The sequence below is a fragment of the Apteryx rowi genome, unplaced genomic scaffold, assembly GCF_003343035.1.
Source record: "Apteryx rowi isolate R43461 unplaced genomic scaffold, aptRow1 scaffold_158, whole genome shotgun sequence".
Lineage (NCBI taxonomy): Eukaryota > Metazoa > Chordata > Aves > Apterygiformes > Apterygidae > Apteryx > Apteryx rowi.
In genome coordinates, this window is record NW_020447841.1 from 1,499,989 (window position 1) to 1,521,126 (window position 21,138).

A 21,138-nucleotide genomic window follows, 5' to 3' on the forward strand; every position below is an offset into this window, starting at 1 on the left:
TAATAAATCAAGTAAATACCTGCTGAGTGCTATAATGTTTATTTGTTTCTACTTAATTTTATCCTTCATATTGCACACTTTGGACACGTGAAGTTTCTCAATTTAGGTTATTAGTGGCCTAGTTTTCTTTGTTTTTATTAGGACATTACTTCTGTATTACATAGGCTCTAGATATGTTCCAGAATTGCTCTTTCAGTTTCATACTCATACTCAGTTTCACACAGTGCATCTGTACCAGCCACTATATAAGCTATCTATCTGTCAAAGCTACTCCATCTTTTCCCTCCCCTCTGAGGGGACCGCAGTCCTGTGCTAATATTGAAATACTTGGCCAGCAAAATTTTTAGAGCTGCCACTGTCAAAATAAATTAACACAATCTTTATTTATGTATATGTACATAAGTACTAACTGTATTTGACATACTTTCAAGAACTGTATTTTCTGAGAGTTCCATATATTAGCAGGTGTCTATCAAATTCTGGAGGAAAAAGTATACCTATGTACATATTGGTATCATTCCCTCCAAACACTTTTTTTTTCTCTCTGCTGTTATCGCAAGACTGGAAATAAATTCTCGTAGCAGTAGGCAAGGAGTGAACATGAGTCTGACCTGTACCCTGTGGCATCAAGTGCTGCTCAGGCCTCCCCTCATATGCTGAATATTACTGTGTGATTTCCTTTGAAACCAGAACATCATACCGCCAACATAAGCAGTCAACTTATTTTTCAGTTACTGGGGTTTCAAGCTCTACTGTTAATTTTTACATTTGTTTAGCTAAGTTTTGCTTTATCTTCCCCCTCATTTAAAGACCTCCTCAGTAATTTAATGTAAAATCCACATGAAAATTTAACTGTATTATACTTTCATTCAAATACATCATTAACCATTATACTTAGTATGACAAGGATGAGCTCAAAGCTTCTAAAAAAAGGGGAGGGAGGCAGAGTGGCTCCCCCAGTGCAATCCTTCCCTGAGTGTATCGCAGTGCAGAAACGACACAAGTGGTTGGGGAATCTCGGTAAAAGCTAGCCTTGGCCTCACTGCCATTCACGCTTAGCTCGGCTCCCTCTCTGCCTCCTCTGCACATTTTGCCAGCGCTGAGAAGGTGCTCAGTGCCGCTGAGACAAGGTACGTTCACAAGGCAAAGGGGCTGGGTGCACGGCAGGAGCGTGCCCAGCTTTCAGTACCCTTCACTACTTGTCCCCACCTCTTCTGCGGGAGCGACACCTAAGCTGGACAATCTGCCCTGCAGTTCAGGGGCTGGGCGCACCAGGTCCATCCAGGCCATGAGCACTTCTTCTCGCAGCCAGGAAGCTCCTGCTCTCAGACACTGCCTGGCGGGAGCAATCTAAAATCCCTACCGAGCCAGTGCGCGTTGGGTACGAAGTCTTAAATAAAACTGTGACATCAGGTGAGTCTCTCTCTATCACTAAAGACAAAATATTTCTGTCAAATCCTGCTGCTCTTGGCAGCTGCTTGTTTGGGCTCTGTGAAATGCTGGCAGTGGTGGACAGGGTGAGCATTAATCCTGAATACAAGAGGGCAACTAATTCTTTAGTGTTCTGGCCTTGTTACCTCTCACCTTTCAGTTCGTTTTCAGCATAGTCATGGCCACCTGCTCCAATTTGTTCCACTTTCGATTCCCCTGGTTAGACGGCATCTAGTCTACCTGAGGTTTTTCTGACGTAATCCTTGTACTGTTTATTCCGGTAGTAGTAAAGATCTTGAGGCACTCTCAAAATGTTGGGTTTCTTACTTTCTCTGTTTTAGTTCATTAGGCCATTTTAGATAACCTCTCCTCCTGAGCAATATTATATCTTTTTTCTTATACTTGAGTAAAAGTTGTCAGCTCCATTTTTAAAGTTTTAAAACGTTTAAATGATAACTCTGTTATGTTAGCTTTCAGATTGCTTAGATTCTCATTTTCCATAGTCTTTTGCAATGGTAAAAAAAAAAAAGTTGTTACAGTTTTTAATAACTGTTCTTTCTCAAACATAATACTTTTCTATTTCWAAATAAACAGATTTTTGATTTGAAAAGTCATGCCATGGGCACCACATCATGTAGGATGCTGCACACTTAACACGTATGAATAGTCTCATGCAATCAAACTCAGCCTATGAGCACAGGAGGGATCTGCATGCAGAAATGTTTGCTGGAGCACTAAGTGATAGGTCTTTTATAACAAGGAAGAAGAAAGGGGAGGGGAAAGGGGGAGAAAAGAAAATAAATGCAAACYCGGAGCCAAAAGTAGCCAGGTTCTGACCAAAAGATGGGAGAGGTGGTATCCAAATGTCTTCAGCAGCATAGCATCCAAATTTTGTTTACAAGTTTGCTTAGTATTTTTAATCTCACTATTTTAAAAACACTAAAYACAGAGTTGCTGACATGTTTTGATCTAACATTTTGCACTACTCTCCAGCTTCTCTGCTGCATCTCAAGAGCATGGCAAAAACTTTGCGAAACGCCTGTCACCGTAGAACTGCATCTACTGTGCCTTTTCCTGTATTACTGTGAAACTTTGGCAGATGCATTCAATAGCAAGTGAAGGGGCAAAGCCTCACCCTTAACACGACACAGTGTCAACACCACTGCAACTGGGTTATAGAAATATTTTCTGTTGTTTGAAGACAAACATGACAGAAGGGCACAGCAAAATTCAGTCCTAACTTTTGTCAGTTCACAGCAGAATTACACTTAGGAAGCACTTCCAGAGTTTCATACCAATGCAAAACAAAATGCATTCTTTTTCCTCTTTTAGAAAATTGTTTGAAGAACATGACTTTGTTTGGAACTGGCGGGCATGTTTCTGTAGAAACAAAGCTACATCTCAGCATTTTAGGAAAAACTACAGGGATTGTCTTATTTCAATAAATTTCAGTATTAAATATGCTGTAATTCTAGTGGATTTTTATTTTGCATATGCTCCTCTCAGTTAAAATCTTCTTATCAAATGCAGAAAGATAACACACATTTTTCCTGTTATAAAAGCACAAACATCAATCAACCTAAAATCACTGACATCCATCCAGAAACAAATACAAATAAATTTTATAACATTTTGCTGCTGTTATCTGTTAAGAAGTGCTGTCGCTGTTTCTACAGAGTATACCGGAACATGGCTGTCCTCGCAGGAATGTAAACTTGGCATTAACCCTGGCAGATTCCCACTCCCTGCCCTCTCTCATTTAACATTAACTCACTCCTATACTGTTATCAGAAGGTAAAGGTCATAGCTTTATTTACACAATACAGCGTTATACAAACGGTCATTAAACAAGAAAACCTTGCACCAAACAAACATGAACCAAAAAAACAATGCTGACCTTGCTGCTAGGAACTCCCCCTGGATGTAACTTGTCATTCCCCAAATGAGGGCAATGTTGCTTCTCTGTTCTTCTAAATATTAACTGCCCGTTACTGTTCCTCTACACACCCAACTCCTACACAGAAGCCAACTAAGGACTTTCTTAGGTTCCAAAACCAGGAGAAATTTAGCAAGCATTCTACTGTTGGCAAGACCACATGGTTCATATCCTATTCCCACAGTCTTTACTCATCCTTCCACAGCTGGAAATCTTGTCAAAGGCTCTCATATACAGCAGCAGCTTGGAGCACAATACATAAGCTGGGCAGATGGCAGGGTGGCCTCGCTCAGTCAGGCTTCCAGAAGCCTGGGAACCAGCCCTTCTTCCTGCTTCACATCTCCCTCAGCCCGGCTCCTCTCCACCCCGGCCCGCTGCCTTTTCCTGCGGGGAACACATCCTGCTTATTTATGTGTTTCATGACTGCTGGCCTGCCCAGATCCACAACGAGAAAGTGCAAAGAGGGCAGAAGGCCACCAAATAAAATCCCGTCAGAGCTTGCACTCAGTTTCAGAAACCAGACGGCGTAGAGCAGAGCATGCATATGTCCCCAGGCACAAACTGGGCAGGAGCAGAGGGTAGGTGGCATGATGCCAGCAGCGGTCCCTGGATGCACAGGGACTCGGACACACCTGCAGCACCACAAGTCACTCCTTGCTGCCTGCTTTTACTGAAGGTGTTGGAAATAGTTTGTTGCTCACCTGAGCCAGAAGCAAACTGCAGTAGCAGATTCCTGCAACAAGCAATTTATGTGGGGAAAGGGTAGAGGCCAGGATATCCCCATGCTTCGGTCTGAATATGCTACGTAAGGGTACAAGGTCTTTCTTACCCTCCTTCACGGGTCTTAGTTCAAGAAGCAATTCAACCCTTAATGGCTTAGATCTGCAATAAGATGATCTTTACRTAGTTAAAAAAAATTAAACCAATGTGCTCCCTGTCTAAGTCCCTCTGAATTTTAGCTCTGTATTTCAAAAAGCCAAAAAAAAGGGGGGGCAGGAATGGAATGTGTTTCAATCCTTTTATTTGGTTGCTACCATTCAGAAATAACCCAATGAGGTAACTTGGGAGAATGATGACTTTTAACATGCTAACCACTGACCATGCAACATTTTCATCAGTGTAAATATAACTCCTCATTACTCTGCCACGGGTGTACTGAATCATACACCACTGAAGTCAGACTTTCTAAATATTCTGTATTTCACAGAAAAACACGCTAATGAAAATGCTTTTAATTTTATGTAGTTGTTCTTTCTGCAACACTGCTGTGGTTTTCCCTGAGAAATGGGTCTGCTTGGAAAACTGACCAGCCAAGGAAAAATTCGACTAGCATTCAAACAAGTTGGTAGCATACTTGTGTAAGAAAAAAGCCTGGAGGTACTCAAGGACTGGCATCGGCATATTTATATTCACATCCTCCTCAACTCGATGTTAATATATCCTTCGACACAGATGACATACTAATTACAAAGTGCACACAGCCTCAGAAACCTACAGTAAGTTACAGACTGGATTTTTACTTCATATCACTGAGGAACACGATAGCCCAAGTTACAAATGAGGACTTCCCTGTGACCAGGTGCTGCACAATTTGAAGGCAACATCTTCTACGCAGACGTTAGATTCTAAACCAGAAGAATGAGATAAGGCAAAGCAGGTGACATGAACTTGCCAGTTAAGATATTTTTCATGTTTATTTTGCATTACAGCAAGAGTACCCTGTTTAATTATTTGACTGGTGCTGAAACATGGTAGAGATCACTGCAACATGTAACTGTTGGCCCCTCAAGTCTTCACTGAAACAAGCTGTGTTGCTTGCATGGTTGTTCTTTAAATCAAATATTAACTAGGGGCACAGGCATTTATTTTAATGAAGTGGTACCCTGTTCTATTGCTGATGTCCTCAGCTGGGGAAACAAGAATTCTTTGTATGTATTTAAGGCCCGAATGGGCTACATGTGTTCACCTTGTTTGAACTCCCACAATGAGAGCCAGAGGCACACACCCACGGATTCCTGTGTTCAGCCCAATGACTCCAGGCTAAATGAGAACATGCTACATTTACATATAACTCTGTAATGTGCACAGAAATATAAAAAGTCAGTATAAGAGCAACGTATTGAACTGATGGTTTCTTAACACCCAGTTTGGTGCATCTTCCCTAYGTGAAAAGATACATTAAGCTGTTGATGACTGACTTTAAATATACCAGACTCCAGAGACAGGTGACAGTGAAAACAGTCCACAACCTTTCATCACTGAGTTCAAAGTCCAGTTCAGCTCACAGGCAAAATGTGATTCATAGTCTAGCCCTTAATTCCTGAAGCTTGGTTACATTTTTTCATACTGGTGCAATTGCATAACACAAATAATAATAACTGCCAGAAACTGCGATAGAAATATCTGTAGTGTTGATTGACTCTGCTTGTATTATTAGGCCCCAACTTGACATATGCCTGAATAATTGAATGTCAGATGAGAGGGAAAGTGGCAGGGATTGTGCAAATATTTTTATTAAGTTGTTGAAGTGTTTTTGACACAACAGTAATGTAATACCCTTAAAAATTCCATAGTGAAAATTATCCTAAAGGTTTTCTATCAAGCAGGATGAATTTAGTAACAGCAGAATCTTAATTTATAAAAAATGGTGAACTTAAATCTTTATTCCCAACATAAACTCTATGAACAACAGGAAGATACATAATTCCAATGAACACACAGGTAATTGGACAGGTCTGGGAGCTGCTGTTGTGCCAGTTGCAAAGATGTGAACTTAAAGAATAACTTCTATTGCCAAACAGGGAACTAGCTTTCACTTTGAACTTCAGAGGAAATGAGGATAAACTAGTTATTAAAAAAGATGATCATTCAGTATCATCATAGCACTTTCTAAAATCTAACCAACAAGCCAAAGCTCTAGCTAAAGCTAGCTATTTACTTCCAAAAGTATAGCTATGTTTAGCTCCAAACCGATACTTCCACATACATGGCTGAAAAAAGATCAGAAGGCATAGCAGTTATTTTGAAACCTGCATTTCCATCAAACTTCTTTGTTTATTTATATATTTCCACTTTCCTTGAAGTATTACCCACACAAGCAGCATTTCCCACTTGGGAGAACAACCATTAATTTCACACCACCATGTTTTTTCTAGACATATAATTACATGGAAGACAGGTATTCTTTATTAAAATATCTGAAGGTAGGTTAGGTAGTTATGACTGGTAGTTATTCAAGAGCATAGGTTTTCTTTTTCTTTTCTTTTTTTTTCTCCTTTCCTTCCCTTGTTTGGCAGTTAATAGCAGCTTTTGGAGATGTACAGGAGTGACTTGATCCCAGTGCATTTTTAACATTGCAATAAATGATGCAATGGGGTACTGAATAATCAGGCTGAAACTGTTCCGTGCAAGACAACTGTACTGTAATATATGTATTCTCCTAGGGCTTGGCACACTATGAATGAATTGTGACATATTCTTATGATTAATTTTTTGTCAGACAATTGCTAATTTCTTCCTTCTCTTTGTATTTTATAGAGTAACTAGGATATACATGTTGTGTATTGCTGAAACTTTTAGAATCCTCAGATGGGAAAACAAGCTATTCTTATGGACATAACCTTATCCAGATGCACAAGCCTGTGTCAAAGCCGAATAAGACTAGATGTGTCCCTAACRTTTTTTTCTTTCTTTTTTTTCATCCTACAACTCATGTTATTTCTCCTCTTTTGCCTCATCTGATAATACACCTAATATAACATGCCACTATCAAAGCCATGTCAGCATAGCCTCTGAATCAAAAGTCAATGTATCTTGCAGACTTTAAATTACAAAGCGTTGTTCCATCATAAAGATATTTCTCTTGGGATCCAACCATTTCGAGGACAATAAAAAGTCAAACATTGAATGAATGCACACAAAGTGATTCAGTTCAGCTTGGAGTCAACGCACAGCAGAAGCTACACATAAAACAAGGCAAAAGGGAGGAAGAAAAGAGAAAGAGGCAAGAAAAGAGAATGTGTGTGAAAGGATGGGAGGTGGGAGGGAAAAGGGAGAATGGATGCATACACATTGAAAGCAGGAGGAAGGTAATTTTACCAATGTGGATTTTCTGTGTGACTGGTTCACTGCAATCATTAAACTGACTGTTAATTACAATGTGTGTAAATACCACCTTTAGGAAAGGGAAATTATCTCAGTGTTTTTATGGAAACAAATCCTCAAATCCTTAACTTTTTAAAGCACCAAATTTGTCTGCTCCTTTATTACGGATTCTTTATGAAATTCTGAAATTGACACCTTCTACTATCTAAAACTACAAATATATTTGCTCGAAAATAAATGCAGAGAAGGAGAAAGAAATGTTATAAGGGTACCAAAGTTTAGAAATATAGTTGGGTCTTCAGCACTTGAAAACAAACCTATATAAAGGTAGAGAGAAAAGTCAAACACAGTGTGCATCAAACACCATACCAGTGTCAACAGAAGATGGAAACGAAGAGCTGCAGCTAGCAAAAAAAGTTTTCTAAAGAAAACTGGATTTTTGACTGAAAGAAAATTTTCACAGAGCTGTTTTGCTTAGAAGATGCAGTCTCCTGCTGTTTGTGATGTCTCTGGAAAGCAGACCTATTCTGTGAGAGCTTTCACTCAGAATTCCTGTTGGTGGGAAAGCCAACAACCTCTGATGAAAGTTGCTGCCCAGTCCCGGTTACTAAAAATTATTTATTTAAAATTAACTTCTTTCAATTTCTAATACTCTCAAGAGCAGCATTAAAAATGAATCCATGGCTTTGATAAATTCCACATCCTCTCTTGATGCTATTGCTTAAGAAATCTAAGACTGCCTGTCCGCCCCCAAAATCAAAACTGATAACTCTCAAAGAGAGCAAGAACATCAAATCTCAATTAAATTCATAGTATTCTGGGTTTTTAGTAAGATAGAACAGATCTTTATCACAAAACCTATAAGCTATTCTGCCTGTAAGAGTCTGAATTTATCAGAAATAACAATAGGCTGCTAAAAACAAGTAAAAAAGAGAGGAAGGATGGAAAGACAAGATAAAAACCTAATAAACACATTGACAGCAGGGTGAAAATTTCCAAAGTGATCCTTTATTTTTAATAATAAATGCTTACCCCTAAATACATTCCTCACAACATAGCAAGAATATGCACATTTTTGTGTTCAAGACTAGAGATTCTGGGGGTTTTTTTGCAAATAGATGAGGGGCACTTGCAAGCAAATCAAAACCGGCTGTGTGGAGCCACTTCCTGCTGGTGACTAAGGCTTCACCCAAACAGTTAAGAGGAAGGGGCATAAAGTAAAGCATTGCAAACTACTATCCCGCTTCTATCAGCCTGGAGACAACTAGGACAAACAAACTCAGGAAGTGGCAGGGAGGTAGAAACCAAGAGGAAATCTATGGCACAGAGAGGAAAGTGAAGAAATTGCGCGGATCTGCAGAAAGGTCACCGCTAGGTCACACTGTGCCAAGCTTTTTCAAAAAAGCTTTATTTGTACTATAATACAAAACTGGCACGCACAGCTGGCGATTGCTGCAGAGGCTATTCAAATGTTAACATTCGGAATGATAAACAGCCAAAAAAGTTCTATGTAAGCAAATTGGAACAAACAACTAATCTAAATCTGGTTGCTAAGAGACAGAGGACTTCAGCCAAAACCAGCCCTAAGCCTCAAGAATACTTTATTTTTGATCAAAAAAGTACCTGTAGATGACGCCATGTTGATGAAGAAACATGAGTGCTGATGTGACCTCTGCTGCATAAAAGCGGGATCGAGGTTCGTCAAATTTGCGTGAGCGCTGGATTTGAAACATTAGGTCTCCTCCATTTACATATTCCATGACGAAAAAGAGGCGGTCCTGAAATTAATTAAAACAGTGCTATTTAGCTAATTTCTTTTAGTTACACAAAGAACTGCTTGAAGCTACACTTTAGGCGACAGCAGGATTTGCGTCAAGAAATGAAAGAAACAAACGCTACAATTCTGAAAAAGGAAAAGCCGGCAACCAAATAACCAAAAACCTAAAGAGGCTGGGAGAAGAAAAAGTGAGAAATACGAAAAAGGGAAGAGAATCAAAATGTAGTAATAAGCAATAAACACACACACATATATCTGTGCACCCACATATACATAAGGAATTGTAATCAATTTTATATAATAATAGAGATATTTACATGATGCTATTTCTTTTTAAATTTAGCCATAACAATAAAGCGATAATGTCAATTCTGTTAACTACTCAAGGCCTGCCGGACAAATTCCAGGCTTATTATTTCTTCTCTTATCTCTTATCAGCTACTTTGTCCACAAAATATTTTTCCCCAAAATGTAAAAAAGAATCAGAACTGTTAAGCTATAGAAAACAATGTTGCCAATCCTGAACACTCACATATGGTTATTTGAATTGCCTCAAACTCTCATAAGACACTGCAACGTAATTAGGTTATTAAAATATATATTGAGTTCTTTTTATTTACTTCTGATGCTTATCACTTCAAAGTTCAAGTTTTCAAGCTATMCTCCATGACAGAGGACTAGAAATAAACTTTGCTTGCAGACAGTAACTGTTTGCAAGTAACCACTAGGTAACCACCACATTTTGGTGTGTTTAAGAAAAAAACAAAACAAAACAAAACAAATTTAAGCACTCAGTAAAACAGTGAGGCTTGAAAACACTAATAAACTAAATGTGTGCTTGGCATCACATGGCAGGCAGGCCTGTAAGCATCGGACCTAGAAGAAGCCCTCTCCAAATTTCACATAACATTACAGTTTGGTCTGGCCCACAGTATCTGGTGTGCAGGGTTGAAGAAAAAGAGACGAGATGTGGCATTGCTTTGGATGAGCAAAAACAGCAGAAGATGGAAGTTAATTAACCTCCCACCGGTGAATCCAAGCCTGCAGATTACATAGCTTATAGATAGGAGTCCAGAAATTCATAAATGTTTGCTGTTTCTCTTTAATCATCTACTCTAAGACTCAGATTCAAAGCACAGCACTTAAAAATATGCTTAACATTAAGCATGTGCATTTATCCTGCTCATTAAATGCCTAAATGCTATACTTATCAGGGATGTTTCCTGGAGGGGGCTAGAAATGTTTGGCTGACTTCTTACTGATTACAAAAAGAGGATGCAGAAAAAAAAAAAAAGTGCCTTTCCCACCCTACCTTAGAAGCACAGAAACTGCCAGACTGGATCAAATTCAGGATCCAGGTGGACTAGCATTCTGGCACTGACCTCTGTAAAGAACCACTAACAACACTGACATATAGCTGGTAAGGAAAAACTACCAAGAATAGCATCTAAACTTCTGGCTGTATCACATACTCAAAAGAGGGTGGTTTTAGAGCCATGCCTTTGTTCTTTTTGCAATGCTCAATATTACCRATCTGAAACATTCAAAATCATGATGCAGATCTCTCAACATTTTTGTAGGGTTTAAATATCACCTTTGCTTGCTTTAAGCAAAAATACAGGCCTTTGTGTTGTCTCTCCGATTTCTCTCTGGAGCCAATGAGAATTACAGCTTTGCTTTTAGAAGAAAATCTGATCGATCTCAGATGGTCTTATGATTTCAGAAGCTAGAGCTTAAGGATATCACCAAACACAGTCAGTTTTGCAATAAAGTAAATCACAAAACTTAGCTTTTCTAGTCACCAGTGTAGCATAAGAGACTCTTCAGAAGATGCAGGCATTGCCCTCCGTTAGGCTCCTCATCGCTGCCCTATAGACAGAGCGCCTCTGAATGAGTAGTTTTGGTATGACGGTTCCACTGCAACATGATGCCATCTTTACTGTGCCTTAAACTAAAGATACAGTTCAGTTTTCCAAACACAAAAGAGGTTTGGACTGCAGGCCAGGGAGTGTCTTTGATGAACATTTTGCTAAGTTAACTTTTTCTAACATTTACTGAAGTTGAACCATCTTACATTGCTATTTTAACCTTTCCAGAGTCAACAGTCTGGATGCAAGTGGGCAACAACAGGAAAAGGAAGCATCAATTCACATTCCTATGAGCAGCCATACTCATTCCCAACATTGCTACCCTTTTGCTGCACCTATATCACAAGTATAAAATGCTGCTGATGCAAAACGCTTGTGCTATGGCTTACAGGTGTGACCCCCAAGCTGTGGTACACAATCTGCCACCGAGCTGGGAGCTCCTGCTCCCAATGGGGATACTGCTGCCCTTCCCGCTGCCAGTGATGGTGCACAGAAATAAAAAGGCTGCCTTACATGACTTTCTAGATGATGATCATTTTCTAATATATCAGAATATCCATTTCATTACTTTTATATTAAATACTTCCATGTTTGATCCCAACAGAACCAATATTTTTTGTGGCATTCACCAAACACATAATTGCCAATTCTAAATATCAGAAATTGTGTTCCGCTCAAACTCCTACTTCTTTTGTTTTGGTTTAGTTCTTTGTAGGACATTTCCAGTAATGCCAATTGGAAATTAATCTGAATTGTTTAGCAAAATATCACGTCATTAGAGAGCCTGAACAAAAGACTTAGCAGCAGCTCTGTTCCCAGAGTTGGACAGTGCTAAGTCTCCTATCCCCTTTCATATCTTTCTTATTATGCGCATCCCATCCTCAACGGGAAGGAGTATTTCTGTCACATTCTGCAGCTTAGTTGATCATCTCTTCAAAAGTACAGATATTGAAACTTGAATTAACAGCCCTGAGACTGAAATTGCTCTGCTGTTGCATTTTTCTGTTATACAACAATATTTCAAGTTACTTTTCTAGCTTTCCTGGGTGCACATTTCAGTTTCCTAATCAGAATTCACAAGAAAAATTACTCTAAAAGCTCTGCTCTCTGCTCTGCTTATCATGAATTTGGGAGAGGATTGAATTTTTAGAGGAGAAGAATATTAATTCTCAAGCACTAACATGGGATAAACAATGAGATGCACAACATGTACATGCACGGCAGGTGAGTGTTTCAACATTAGAAGATATGATCTTTTTGGATGAAATATACTCAGTTCCTATGAAAACTACTTTTCTAAAAGTCTGGTCTTTTGTTGGTCAAAACAATGACATGATCAGTTGGAACTAGACACAAATTTACAAGAAAAGAGGATGCAAGAGTAGAGAGAATATTTTATCTGTACCACCTGGGACTGGTAAATCCATTTTTCTTTTGATTCTCATAACTTCAGTAACAGAGAAAAACTTTTTGATTTTTTGCTACTTAATCTTTTCTCCCCATATCTTTCATTAAAATTTAACAATCAAAATATAGGTTCCTAACACTATGAAAATATAATTTCTCTCATACTGTATGAACACACACACAGTGACCCAACAAGATCTTTGCGACTTCAATGGGAACAGGATTTCACCCTCAAATAGTAATTGTGAAGCAACTGAACTATGCCTGCTAATATCTTGCTACATATATTTCCAGGATATATTCAAACATGAGAAGTAGGAGAATACAGAGTCAACACCCTAAAAAATTATACATTATTAAGGGACGACATAGTGTTTATTCAGCTAAAAATGAGATACAAGGTATGACTTTATCATTGATTTTGTTCCAAGAGAAAATTGAATGGGTTTGGTTTGGATTGGATTATTTTTGGACTGCGTTTTCATAACATTTGAGAAGTATGTTTTGATGAATAAAATAAATGTAAAGCAGTCCTGGGAACTCTTTAATTACATAAACTGAAATAAAAGGAAAGATCACAAACAAAGGCATTATAGATTAATCCTGTCTTGGCATCTATAAAGCAAAGAAAGTATTGTAAAGTAAGCCAATATGTTTTCTGAAGCAATTAGATTCTTTTACAGGGTTTATTTACTCCCTTAATCGTACCTGCTTTTCCTTGAATTTCTCAAAAGGTATGGTTGAATGAGAATAATTAAAATAATAAATGGAAAGAAAAACAGAACAGAGAGTATGGGTAAGGGATTTTAAAATTGAAGAGGACATGGAGTAAACATGGAAGTCAAGACAAAAGAAAAGTTCAACTTTACTCTGTATTTCCGTAGTATTTTCTGACTTTGACTTTAACTAGTATATTGGAATGGATAACTGCCTGTCTTTAAACCTCTGTTTTCCAATATCACCTCTTGACTTTCTTTAAGATACTCTCCTGAATGCTTTATGTTGTCTCCAAAAAACTGGACTCCAAAAGCATCCTTTCTTCTGGTCTCTGTCCCTACCACTATCTGGAGAAGCATACTTGTCACTTAAACTAGAAACCTAGTTTCATCTTCTCTCTTATTCTACTCCTTTAATTGTGACCAAATCTTGGTTTTCATCCTCCTTGATACTTAAAATAGCCATGTTTCAGCTCTATAGCAAATGCTTCTGACTAAGCCTTTACTCTTCATTCTGATTATTACCATTGCCTTCCCTCTTCAAAACTACTTCCTCCAATTTTGGGGTTTATTTATATATGTTTTGTTAACATAAGCCTATATATTATGCATTCCATCCTCCTTCTTTATATTTCCTTCGTTTTAGATTTTATGAGTTCCAATGGATAGAGCTTCTACCTTTTATTTCTTCCACAATAATGTACGAGTCTTTAACTAGGAAAAGTGGGGTGAGTTCCAAAAATATTAATAGTAATAAACTTTTAGGACATAACAGAATCAATCCAGTTCCTTACTGTGGAGGTGTGATTAATGACCAAGAACTTCCTACTAGTAAGACCAGATAATCTTGCCAATCAGTTTTGATTCAACAGATGACCCTAAACATCACTGTCTATCAGTTGTTTAGATGTGGAATGATAGCATTGTTGAGGAACAAGCTTCCATGTAAACCCTGTATGAAAGCTTAGACGCGGAACGACTTTGATGTATTGTTTACATTAATTACTGTGTAGCCCTTTTTACAGATTTTTTTAAATTGTTATCACTCATTAATCCGCCTGTCCTTTGTTTGCTTTCTAATTAAAATCTCACTAACATTAGATTGCAGCTTGAAGACAATGCATTAACAGACATAAGGCTGGGTACAATTACACTGACAATCTGAAGAGTGCCAACTTTTTATTTTCTTTCCAATCAGTTCTATAAGCTGGGGGACCCAGTATGCAGTTCAGCACAGCCTCATTATTGAAATTTTACAAAACAAAAATAAATTGTGCAATCTATCTCCCACTTTTAAATCTGAGATGTGCACCTATGCTATTAAGCCAGGGAGCGAATCTTTCCACTACTGCTTTTTGTCTCTCAGATCTACCCACACAACACTCTAAAGCAGAGAATTCAGGAAAGGCTTCAAACATTCACTCCTCAAGCAAAATTCACAATTGATAAGACTTATCAGCCTACTCCAACTACCATTTTTTCCTTCTTTTATGTTTCTCATACAATTGGGTGTGAATAAATTCTTCCTGATTCTCATTAGTTCCCTACACTAAGGGCTAAGTTCTTTGTGTGAATAGACTTTTTTTCTCCCAAACAATTTCAGAAAGTCATATTTGAATTAGATTTCTCCAGACGTTACTAAAAATATTAGGGAAACTAAAACGTGTATTAAATACAGGCAAATTTAAATATGAAATACTTCATATTGTAATAGAGTAGTCACATAATGGAATAAGTTTTGTTACTAAATATTTTACCCCCCCCCCCAAAAAAAAGTCAAAGTTGTAACTTTTATTGCACAAGAAGTCAGATTAATACATCACAACCTTGGTATGCTGTGTAAGATGATATTTTATTCATATCATGCATGTATGAAATTCTTTTCCAACTAGTACAAAACTGTGATTACTTAAGTCTATTTAAACAGGATGCTCAAACAGTTTGTTTAAAATTACCTAAAACTGCAGCAACTATCCCACCCCTTAGAACTTGAATAAACATTTCCTGCTTCTGATGGAAATTGTACAGGCACGCTGTACACAAAACTAAACGAAAGCCTTCAACACCCAGAGCAGAAGACTAACCAGAACCGTAAATTCACCTTTCACAATCCCAGCATTAGGAAGGACAAATACAAAAACAAAAGAAATACTAGATATAACATTAATCAAAATAACAAAAAGCCCTCTCCTGTTCATGTGATTCCTTTTGAAGTTTACAGTAACAATCTTCAACAAGAGACTATGACAGGTTATCTGTCTCTGGTTTCAGTGTTTATACTCAAGGCTAATTGTGGTGTTTTTTCCTGTTTTGTAGCAATGTTTTCATGGAATTCAAAATAAAATGAGAATAATTTCTGCGAATCCCACATTTCTTGGAATAAATGCCCTGTATATAGGAACTGCTATTTTAAACTTGACAAGGACTGTAAATTTGGGATATTTTCATCTTCCACTTAAAAAAACACACATATGCATGCATTCAAATGTTGTATTGAAGGTATTTTCTGTCAACCAGACACTTCAAATTTCTCTCAAGTAGGTGAGTGTTATCGCCAGGGGCTCATTGCTCAGTTTTACTCAGCTTTGCCCAGTATTCAATTCTGAATCTGGCTTTTTGCCCTTGAAAGAAAGGACGACCTCAAAGTTAAGATATTGATTTGAGGTTCAGAGAACCACACAAAATAGGATAAAGGAGCCTTGCAAGGTCATCTGGTGTACTCCACTGCTGACAGGCAGGATCAGTGGCACCTAAGCCAAGGGGAACTAATTGTTTCAATGCTATGAGCCTGCCTCTCTCTGGGCAGTCAGGCAGGGATATAATTGGGAACCTGCACAGCCCTGCTGCATGGACTCCATTTGGTCCACAAAGACCTAGAAGCAGAAGTAACATGTCTCTACTGGTCTGGCCTAATGGAGGGAAAATGGGTTTGTGTGCACTGCATTGTAAGGGGGTCTTCACTGTGCCAGAAATGCTCTGTTCCCTTCTCAGTCCTCTTGTCAGCAGCAGAAGCCAGCAATGAGCAGTATTCCTTGAACATCTTCTGCCTCGCTGGCCGAAAAAATACACAGGTATCCAGAAATTGCATCAATTCCTGAAATTAATCTGATTAGCTTAAAAACCATCACCGATAAGAATTTTTAAACTTTCATTGGCAGTCTGTTTCAGTACTCAAGAAAATACCATCAGAAACACTTCTCACTGCTGCAGATTAATTGCATTACTGTTTGTGCTCACCTTAGTCATAATGTCAATTCCTAGCTGTGCCACATGCTATATATTAACTTCAGAGAATTACTTTGGTGTTTTGTACCTTGGCTTCTCATGTATAAAACAGGTTACTAATTTTTCTTGATTTTACAAAACTGCTTACATAGTATTTCTACTCTGTTTGTAGAGAGCTCAGATATTATGTCAACTGAGAGTGTGCAGAATAAAAACCATTTTAAAATTCTTGAATAGGGTCTCAGGGATAGCTGGCCCTCTTTGAAACAGTGAAGTAATTCTTTTCTAGAAACACTCTCCACCCCATCATGCCAAACCTCGTAAAGGCAAGAAAAAGCTGCAAACTGATTAGTTTCCAAAACAATGCTTTTGGAGGTAGCACAGAGCATCTCATAACCTTTACACCACATTACTGTAAAGACTTGCATCATAGCATTTACCAAACTATAATGTGACTCGCTGGAATAGGGTTTTTAAGCAAGATGTTTGTTTGAGATCTCTAATCTTCATAAAGCAGATCTGGTATGTGGCTTTTGTCTTGGAAGATTTGTTGCCTCCCTGTGAAATACCAAATTGACATTAGAACAGAACGCAGGTTTAGCATGTTTTTCACGCCTCTAACGCATCCTGTACCACTGTTCAAGAAGAAAGATATGGTTAGTGTATATATGATGATCAGATAAACAAGTGGAATGTGGGTGGGCAACCTATTATGTACTGGCAGTAAGTCACAGAATTAGGGAAAATGCAACTTATGATTCAAAGCAAGAAATGTTGGCCAGGACCTTACGGAAAGCACCTATTCTTTTCAAAAAATGTCAAGAGATGATTAGGTTTTACCTGGATTGGCATTCAAGAAGGAAATCTGGCTTAATGTTTTTTTTCCAAAGACTGATCCAAACTGCCCAAAATGAGGAGAAGTCCGCTTGGCTGAAACTTCAGACAAGGATGATAACATCGTAAAGAATGAAAAAATGCACCATTTGGGTACCCCCTTAGCATTAACACTTTTATAAAATTTTAGTTGACTGTTTCAAGTGTTTAAACAGTCACATATTACTGTGGCCAGCAAGCCTGACTGACTTCAATATTGCAATTGAAATGTACAGGTCCTCATCTGCATTATAAGTTTCGGAACATGCTATGGATATGAATAAAACTGGCACCCTAGAATCTGGAACTAACTACCAACCATATACATCAGAATAACTGATGAAGGCTAAGTCTCTTTCATGGAGCTTTTTCCTGTGTAAATTACAAATTACAAATACCTTATGTATTTATAATACAATCTTCCTACTATTTTTCCAGATAAGTAATTCTGTCTGGATACTATTTTGACTGAATTTACTATGGAATGGATTAGATAGTGTATCAGGCTCATAATAGGTCAAGTAAAACAAAAATATGCTTCAAAATTCATTAATCTTGTTTTAAAAAAAGATGAAGTTTAGACTAACTCAAAGTAGCACAGAAATATCAGGTAGAGAGTTGTAAACTTGTTCCCCTGACTTCCATCTTGTTACTTTGTTAGTGAGAATATGAGGTAAAATTTAAGCTCTGCTTAAGTCTCTTGAACAGACCAAAATTTCATAGTAAGTMTAAAATAGTCACATGAATATAAATATTTTATTTTTATAGCTACTTCCTTTTTTCTAAAAAAAAACCCCAAACCATTTTGTTCTTGTTCTTCTCTGTCAGTAATGAATACTAAGTTTTCTGCCTATGTGAATGTTTTCTGTGACACAGTATCTAATGTTCTGAAGCAAAACCCACAGGGGTTAGTGATGAGATTCTTGTTAACTCAGATGTGATTTAGATCAATATTATATTTTAATGCTGTAATATAAGGAATTTGTTAGGCCAGGGCATGCAGTGAAGGCACAGAACAAGTTATATGCACTGCCATTTCATCAACTTGATCCCCTATGGTTTAACATTAGAAATGAACTGAAAGACTGTCAGTTTTGGGAAAATCTTTAACCCCAAATGCCAAATTAGTCTGGAGAGAAACATGTTCTGTGGTCACTGGACTTTTCTGGGAGTTGATGAAAATCTTCCAGTCTCTGCCCCAAGCTGCAGTGCTGGTAGTCACATGCTCCCCAGCGAGCTCAGGGGGGGATGGTTGCTCCTGCCTCCCTGTAAGCCAAGGCAAGCCCCCAGAGCAGGGACCCTCATCTCGCAGGTCTGCCAGACGGTGTGCCAGCTCGTGTAATCACCTTTTTGTGCCCTTCTTCTTACACAAGAGAGAAACATAACTGGAATCCTCTGCAGAAATGGCATGTTTTGTAGTTCTAGTCACTTCAAAAGGGGTATCAAGTAGGAAAAGCTTTTCAGGCCATTTCCCTAATACCTTCATTTGATGACAGATAAGCTGTGAAAAGGGCCTTTTATGAAATTCTTTGATCTCATTTTCTTTCAGTGTTGTTTGGAAAAAAGAACAGTTCTGGTGAGATAATTTTAAAGACCTCTCATTTAATGGCCTGATGCACATGGCAGAAAATTATATCAAGCCTGCAAAATGTTATTATGCAGAAAATGTTACAATGTGCAGGCAGCTATTAATATTCCTTTGTTCTGATTCTTATAGGAAAAATATAAACACTGGCTTCCAGTTATAACCATGTAGTTTTTGAAGGTACTTTAGAACAGAAAAAAACAACTTTTAACTTGATTATATTTTACTGAGGAGCTTAGATGAAGATGGCACATGTCCTAGGAGGCTCCTCAGCCCCTGGGCTGATTCTGGAACCTTTCTTGTCTTCATAAGCCCTGTTTCCTTATGCCACCTGGGGACCTAGACTGTTTTTTTTGAGTGCACAGGGAAATCATCAGCAGGCACACAATTAGTGGAGAGCTCTGTGGGGAATGCAGCCCCTCAGCCCAGCACCTCTCTCACGAGAAGTAAAGGAACCTACTCAAAGAAAATAATGAAAATGGTGGGACAAAATACGCATCCTGCAAACATTCTCTGAGAAATTATCCCTTCGTGCTGCAAAACTTACTAGAAGTAATTAAATGAATGGGAAATGCAGTGATGATATATTGCAAAAGTGATTTTTTGTTTCAAGGACTGAAATCAACTGACTGGAATGCAAAAGAATTCTTCTCAGATCTAGGAACCCATRAGTCACGATCCAGAAGGAAACCAAAATGTCTTTATCACTGAGTTATTTGTAGAAAAGCTACCCAGACAAGGAAGCCTGCYGAGATCTGATTTCCAGTTAAGCATATCAGGACAAGCCATACTGAAGCAAAATGGGTACTACTGTAGGAATATACAGGCATATTTTTTGCTTAATTTTCATTAACCATTTACATTTTCAGAATTAGAATTTCACATAGGAGATCACTAAACAGCTAAAATCTTTATAAGAAAAGAAAGCACAGATGTATAGAACTTTCCTCTCTCCTCATGCAAGAACAGTTTTTTGCCATCGCTCCAGTCTGTGAAAGGAGAGGTGTCCTGCATTATAGAATTTGGCTTTGGAGAAAACCTGCCTCTTCTTCTAGCTCAAAATTGTACTTCTCCTTGAACAGAGTAGTAGACTCTGTAGAAGGAAAGGAGACAATGTAAAATAGTAAAGAAGCTATKGAAAATTAGTTCACACAATTCATTTGATGTATTGTATTGTAAATTCACCTGGCTAACAGAAGCTTGACATAAACATTAGTGCATTTGCTGAGAAAAAAGTAAAGCAGAATTCTCCAAAAACTTTCAAGCTTCTTTCCCTGTAATGTGGAGACAGACTTTGGAAAACCGTGTTGCACTAGTGCCAACTTGTATGCGTACTGTCTAGATATTCCATTTATTATGGTCTGCTGTGTTACACTAAAATTTGCCTCCAGATATTCTTTAGTGTTTTAAATTCTTATTTCTGCCTAAGCAAAAAAGGTGGGGGGTGTGGGTGAAAAGAGAAGTACTCCCCTCATGTGATTTTTGTTCTGAAGGGGAATCACAAAATGAAACTCAGTAAACTTCAAGTATGAGCCTTAAATAAGGGCTTTTACCAGTTTCTCAATACAAGTTTCTTATTCTTCAGAGCCAATAATCTTCCACCCCCTAGCTGGCTAGCATCTCCCCTGTAGTCATCAATAAGTCATTCATAATTAAGGTTCCCACCAGAGCATCCCTTTGCATGTTCTTCACACTTGCGTATTTCTATAACTAACGCAATCATTTTGATCTAAGCAAAAAAGGATAAGATTATTCACTAACCCACCTACTCTAGTACACAGTATTTTGTATTCAGTGATTATACGCAAGTCAGAACACAATGAAACATTCTCTGGCCTTGTTTTAGGACCTGATTTTGTAACTTTATTCATCAGATCACGCCGCTGACTCCTATGGGACATTTTGCGAGATTAAGCAGTAAGGAATTGGCTCATTTATACTTTTAAAAAGTCTGCAGTGGGGGAGGAGAGGGAATCCTGTGCTCCATTCAAAAGAAGCAGATGAATGAAATCTTTGGCAACATACAGATGTTCACTAGCAGAGAAACAGCTCTTCTCTATTATGTGAAGTGTTTCAATAATGTTCCCACGTACTTATAAACAAAGGTCAGCCAGTGACAACAGTTGGTTCTAGCTTGACAACACAGCAAGAAACTTCTACTGCACTGTGATCATCCGGATGGAAAATTTATATGAGATACTGTCACATCAGTTCAC

General features: G+C 38.1%; 1 protein-coding gene across 1 annotated transcript in view; it reads right to left on the reverse strand.

The window, feature by feature from the left end:
* Nucleotides 1–21,138, reverse strand: part of PRKCE (protein kinase C epsilon) — a 194,732-nt gene that overhangs the window by 45,712 nt on the left and 127,882 nt on the right. The window contains exon 10 of the mRNA XM_026059495.1: nt 9,095–9,249. Within this exon, the coding sequence (XP_025915280.1) occupies nt 9,095–9,249 (155 nt within the window). The remainder of the gene's footprint in view (nt 1–9,094; nt 9,250–21,138) is intronic.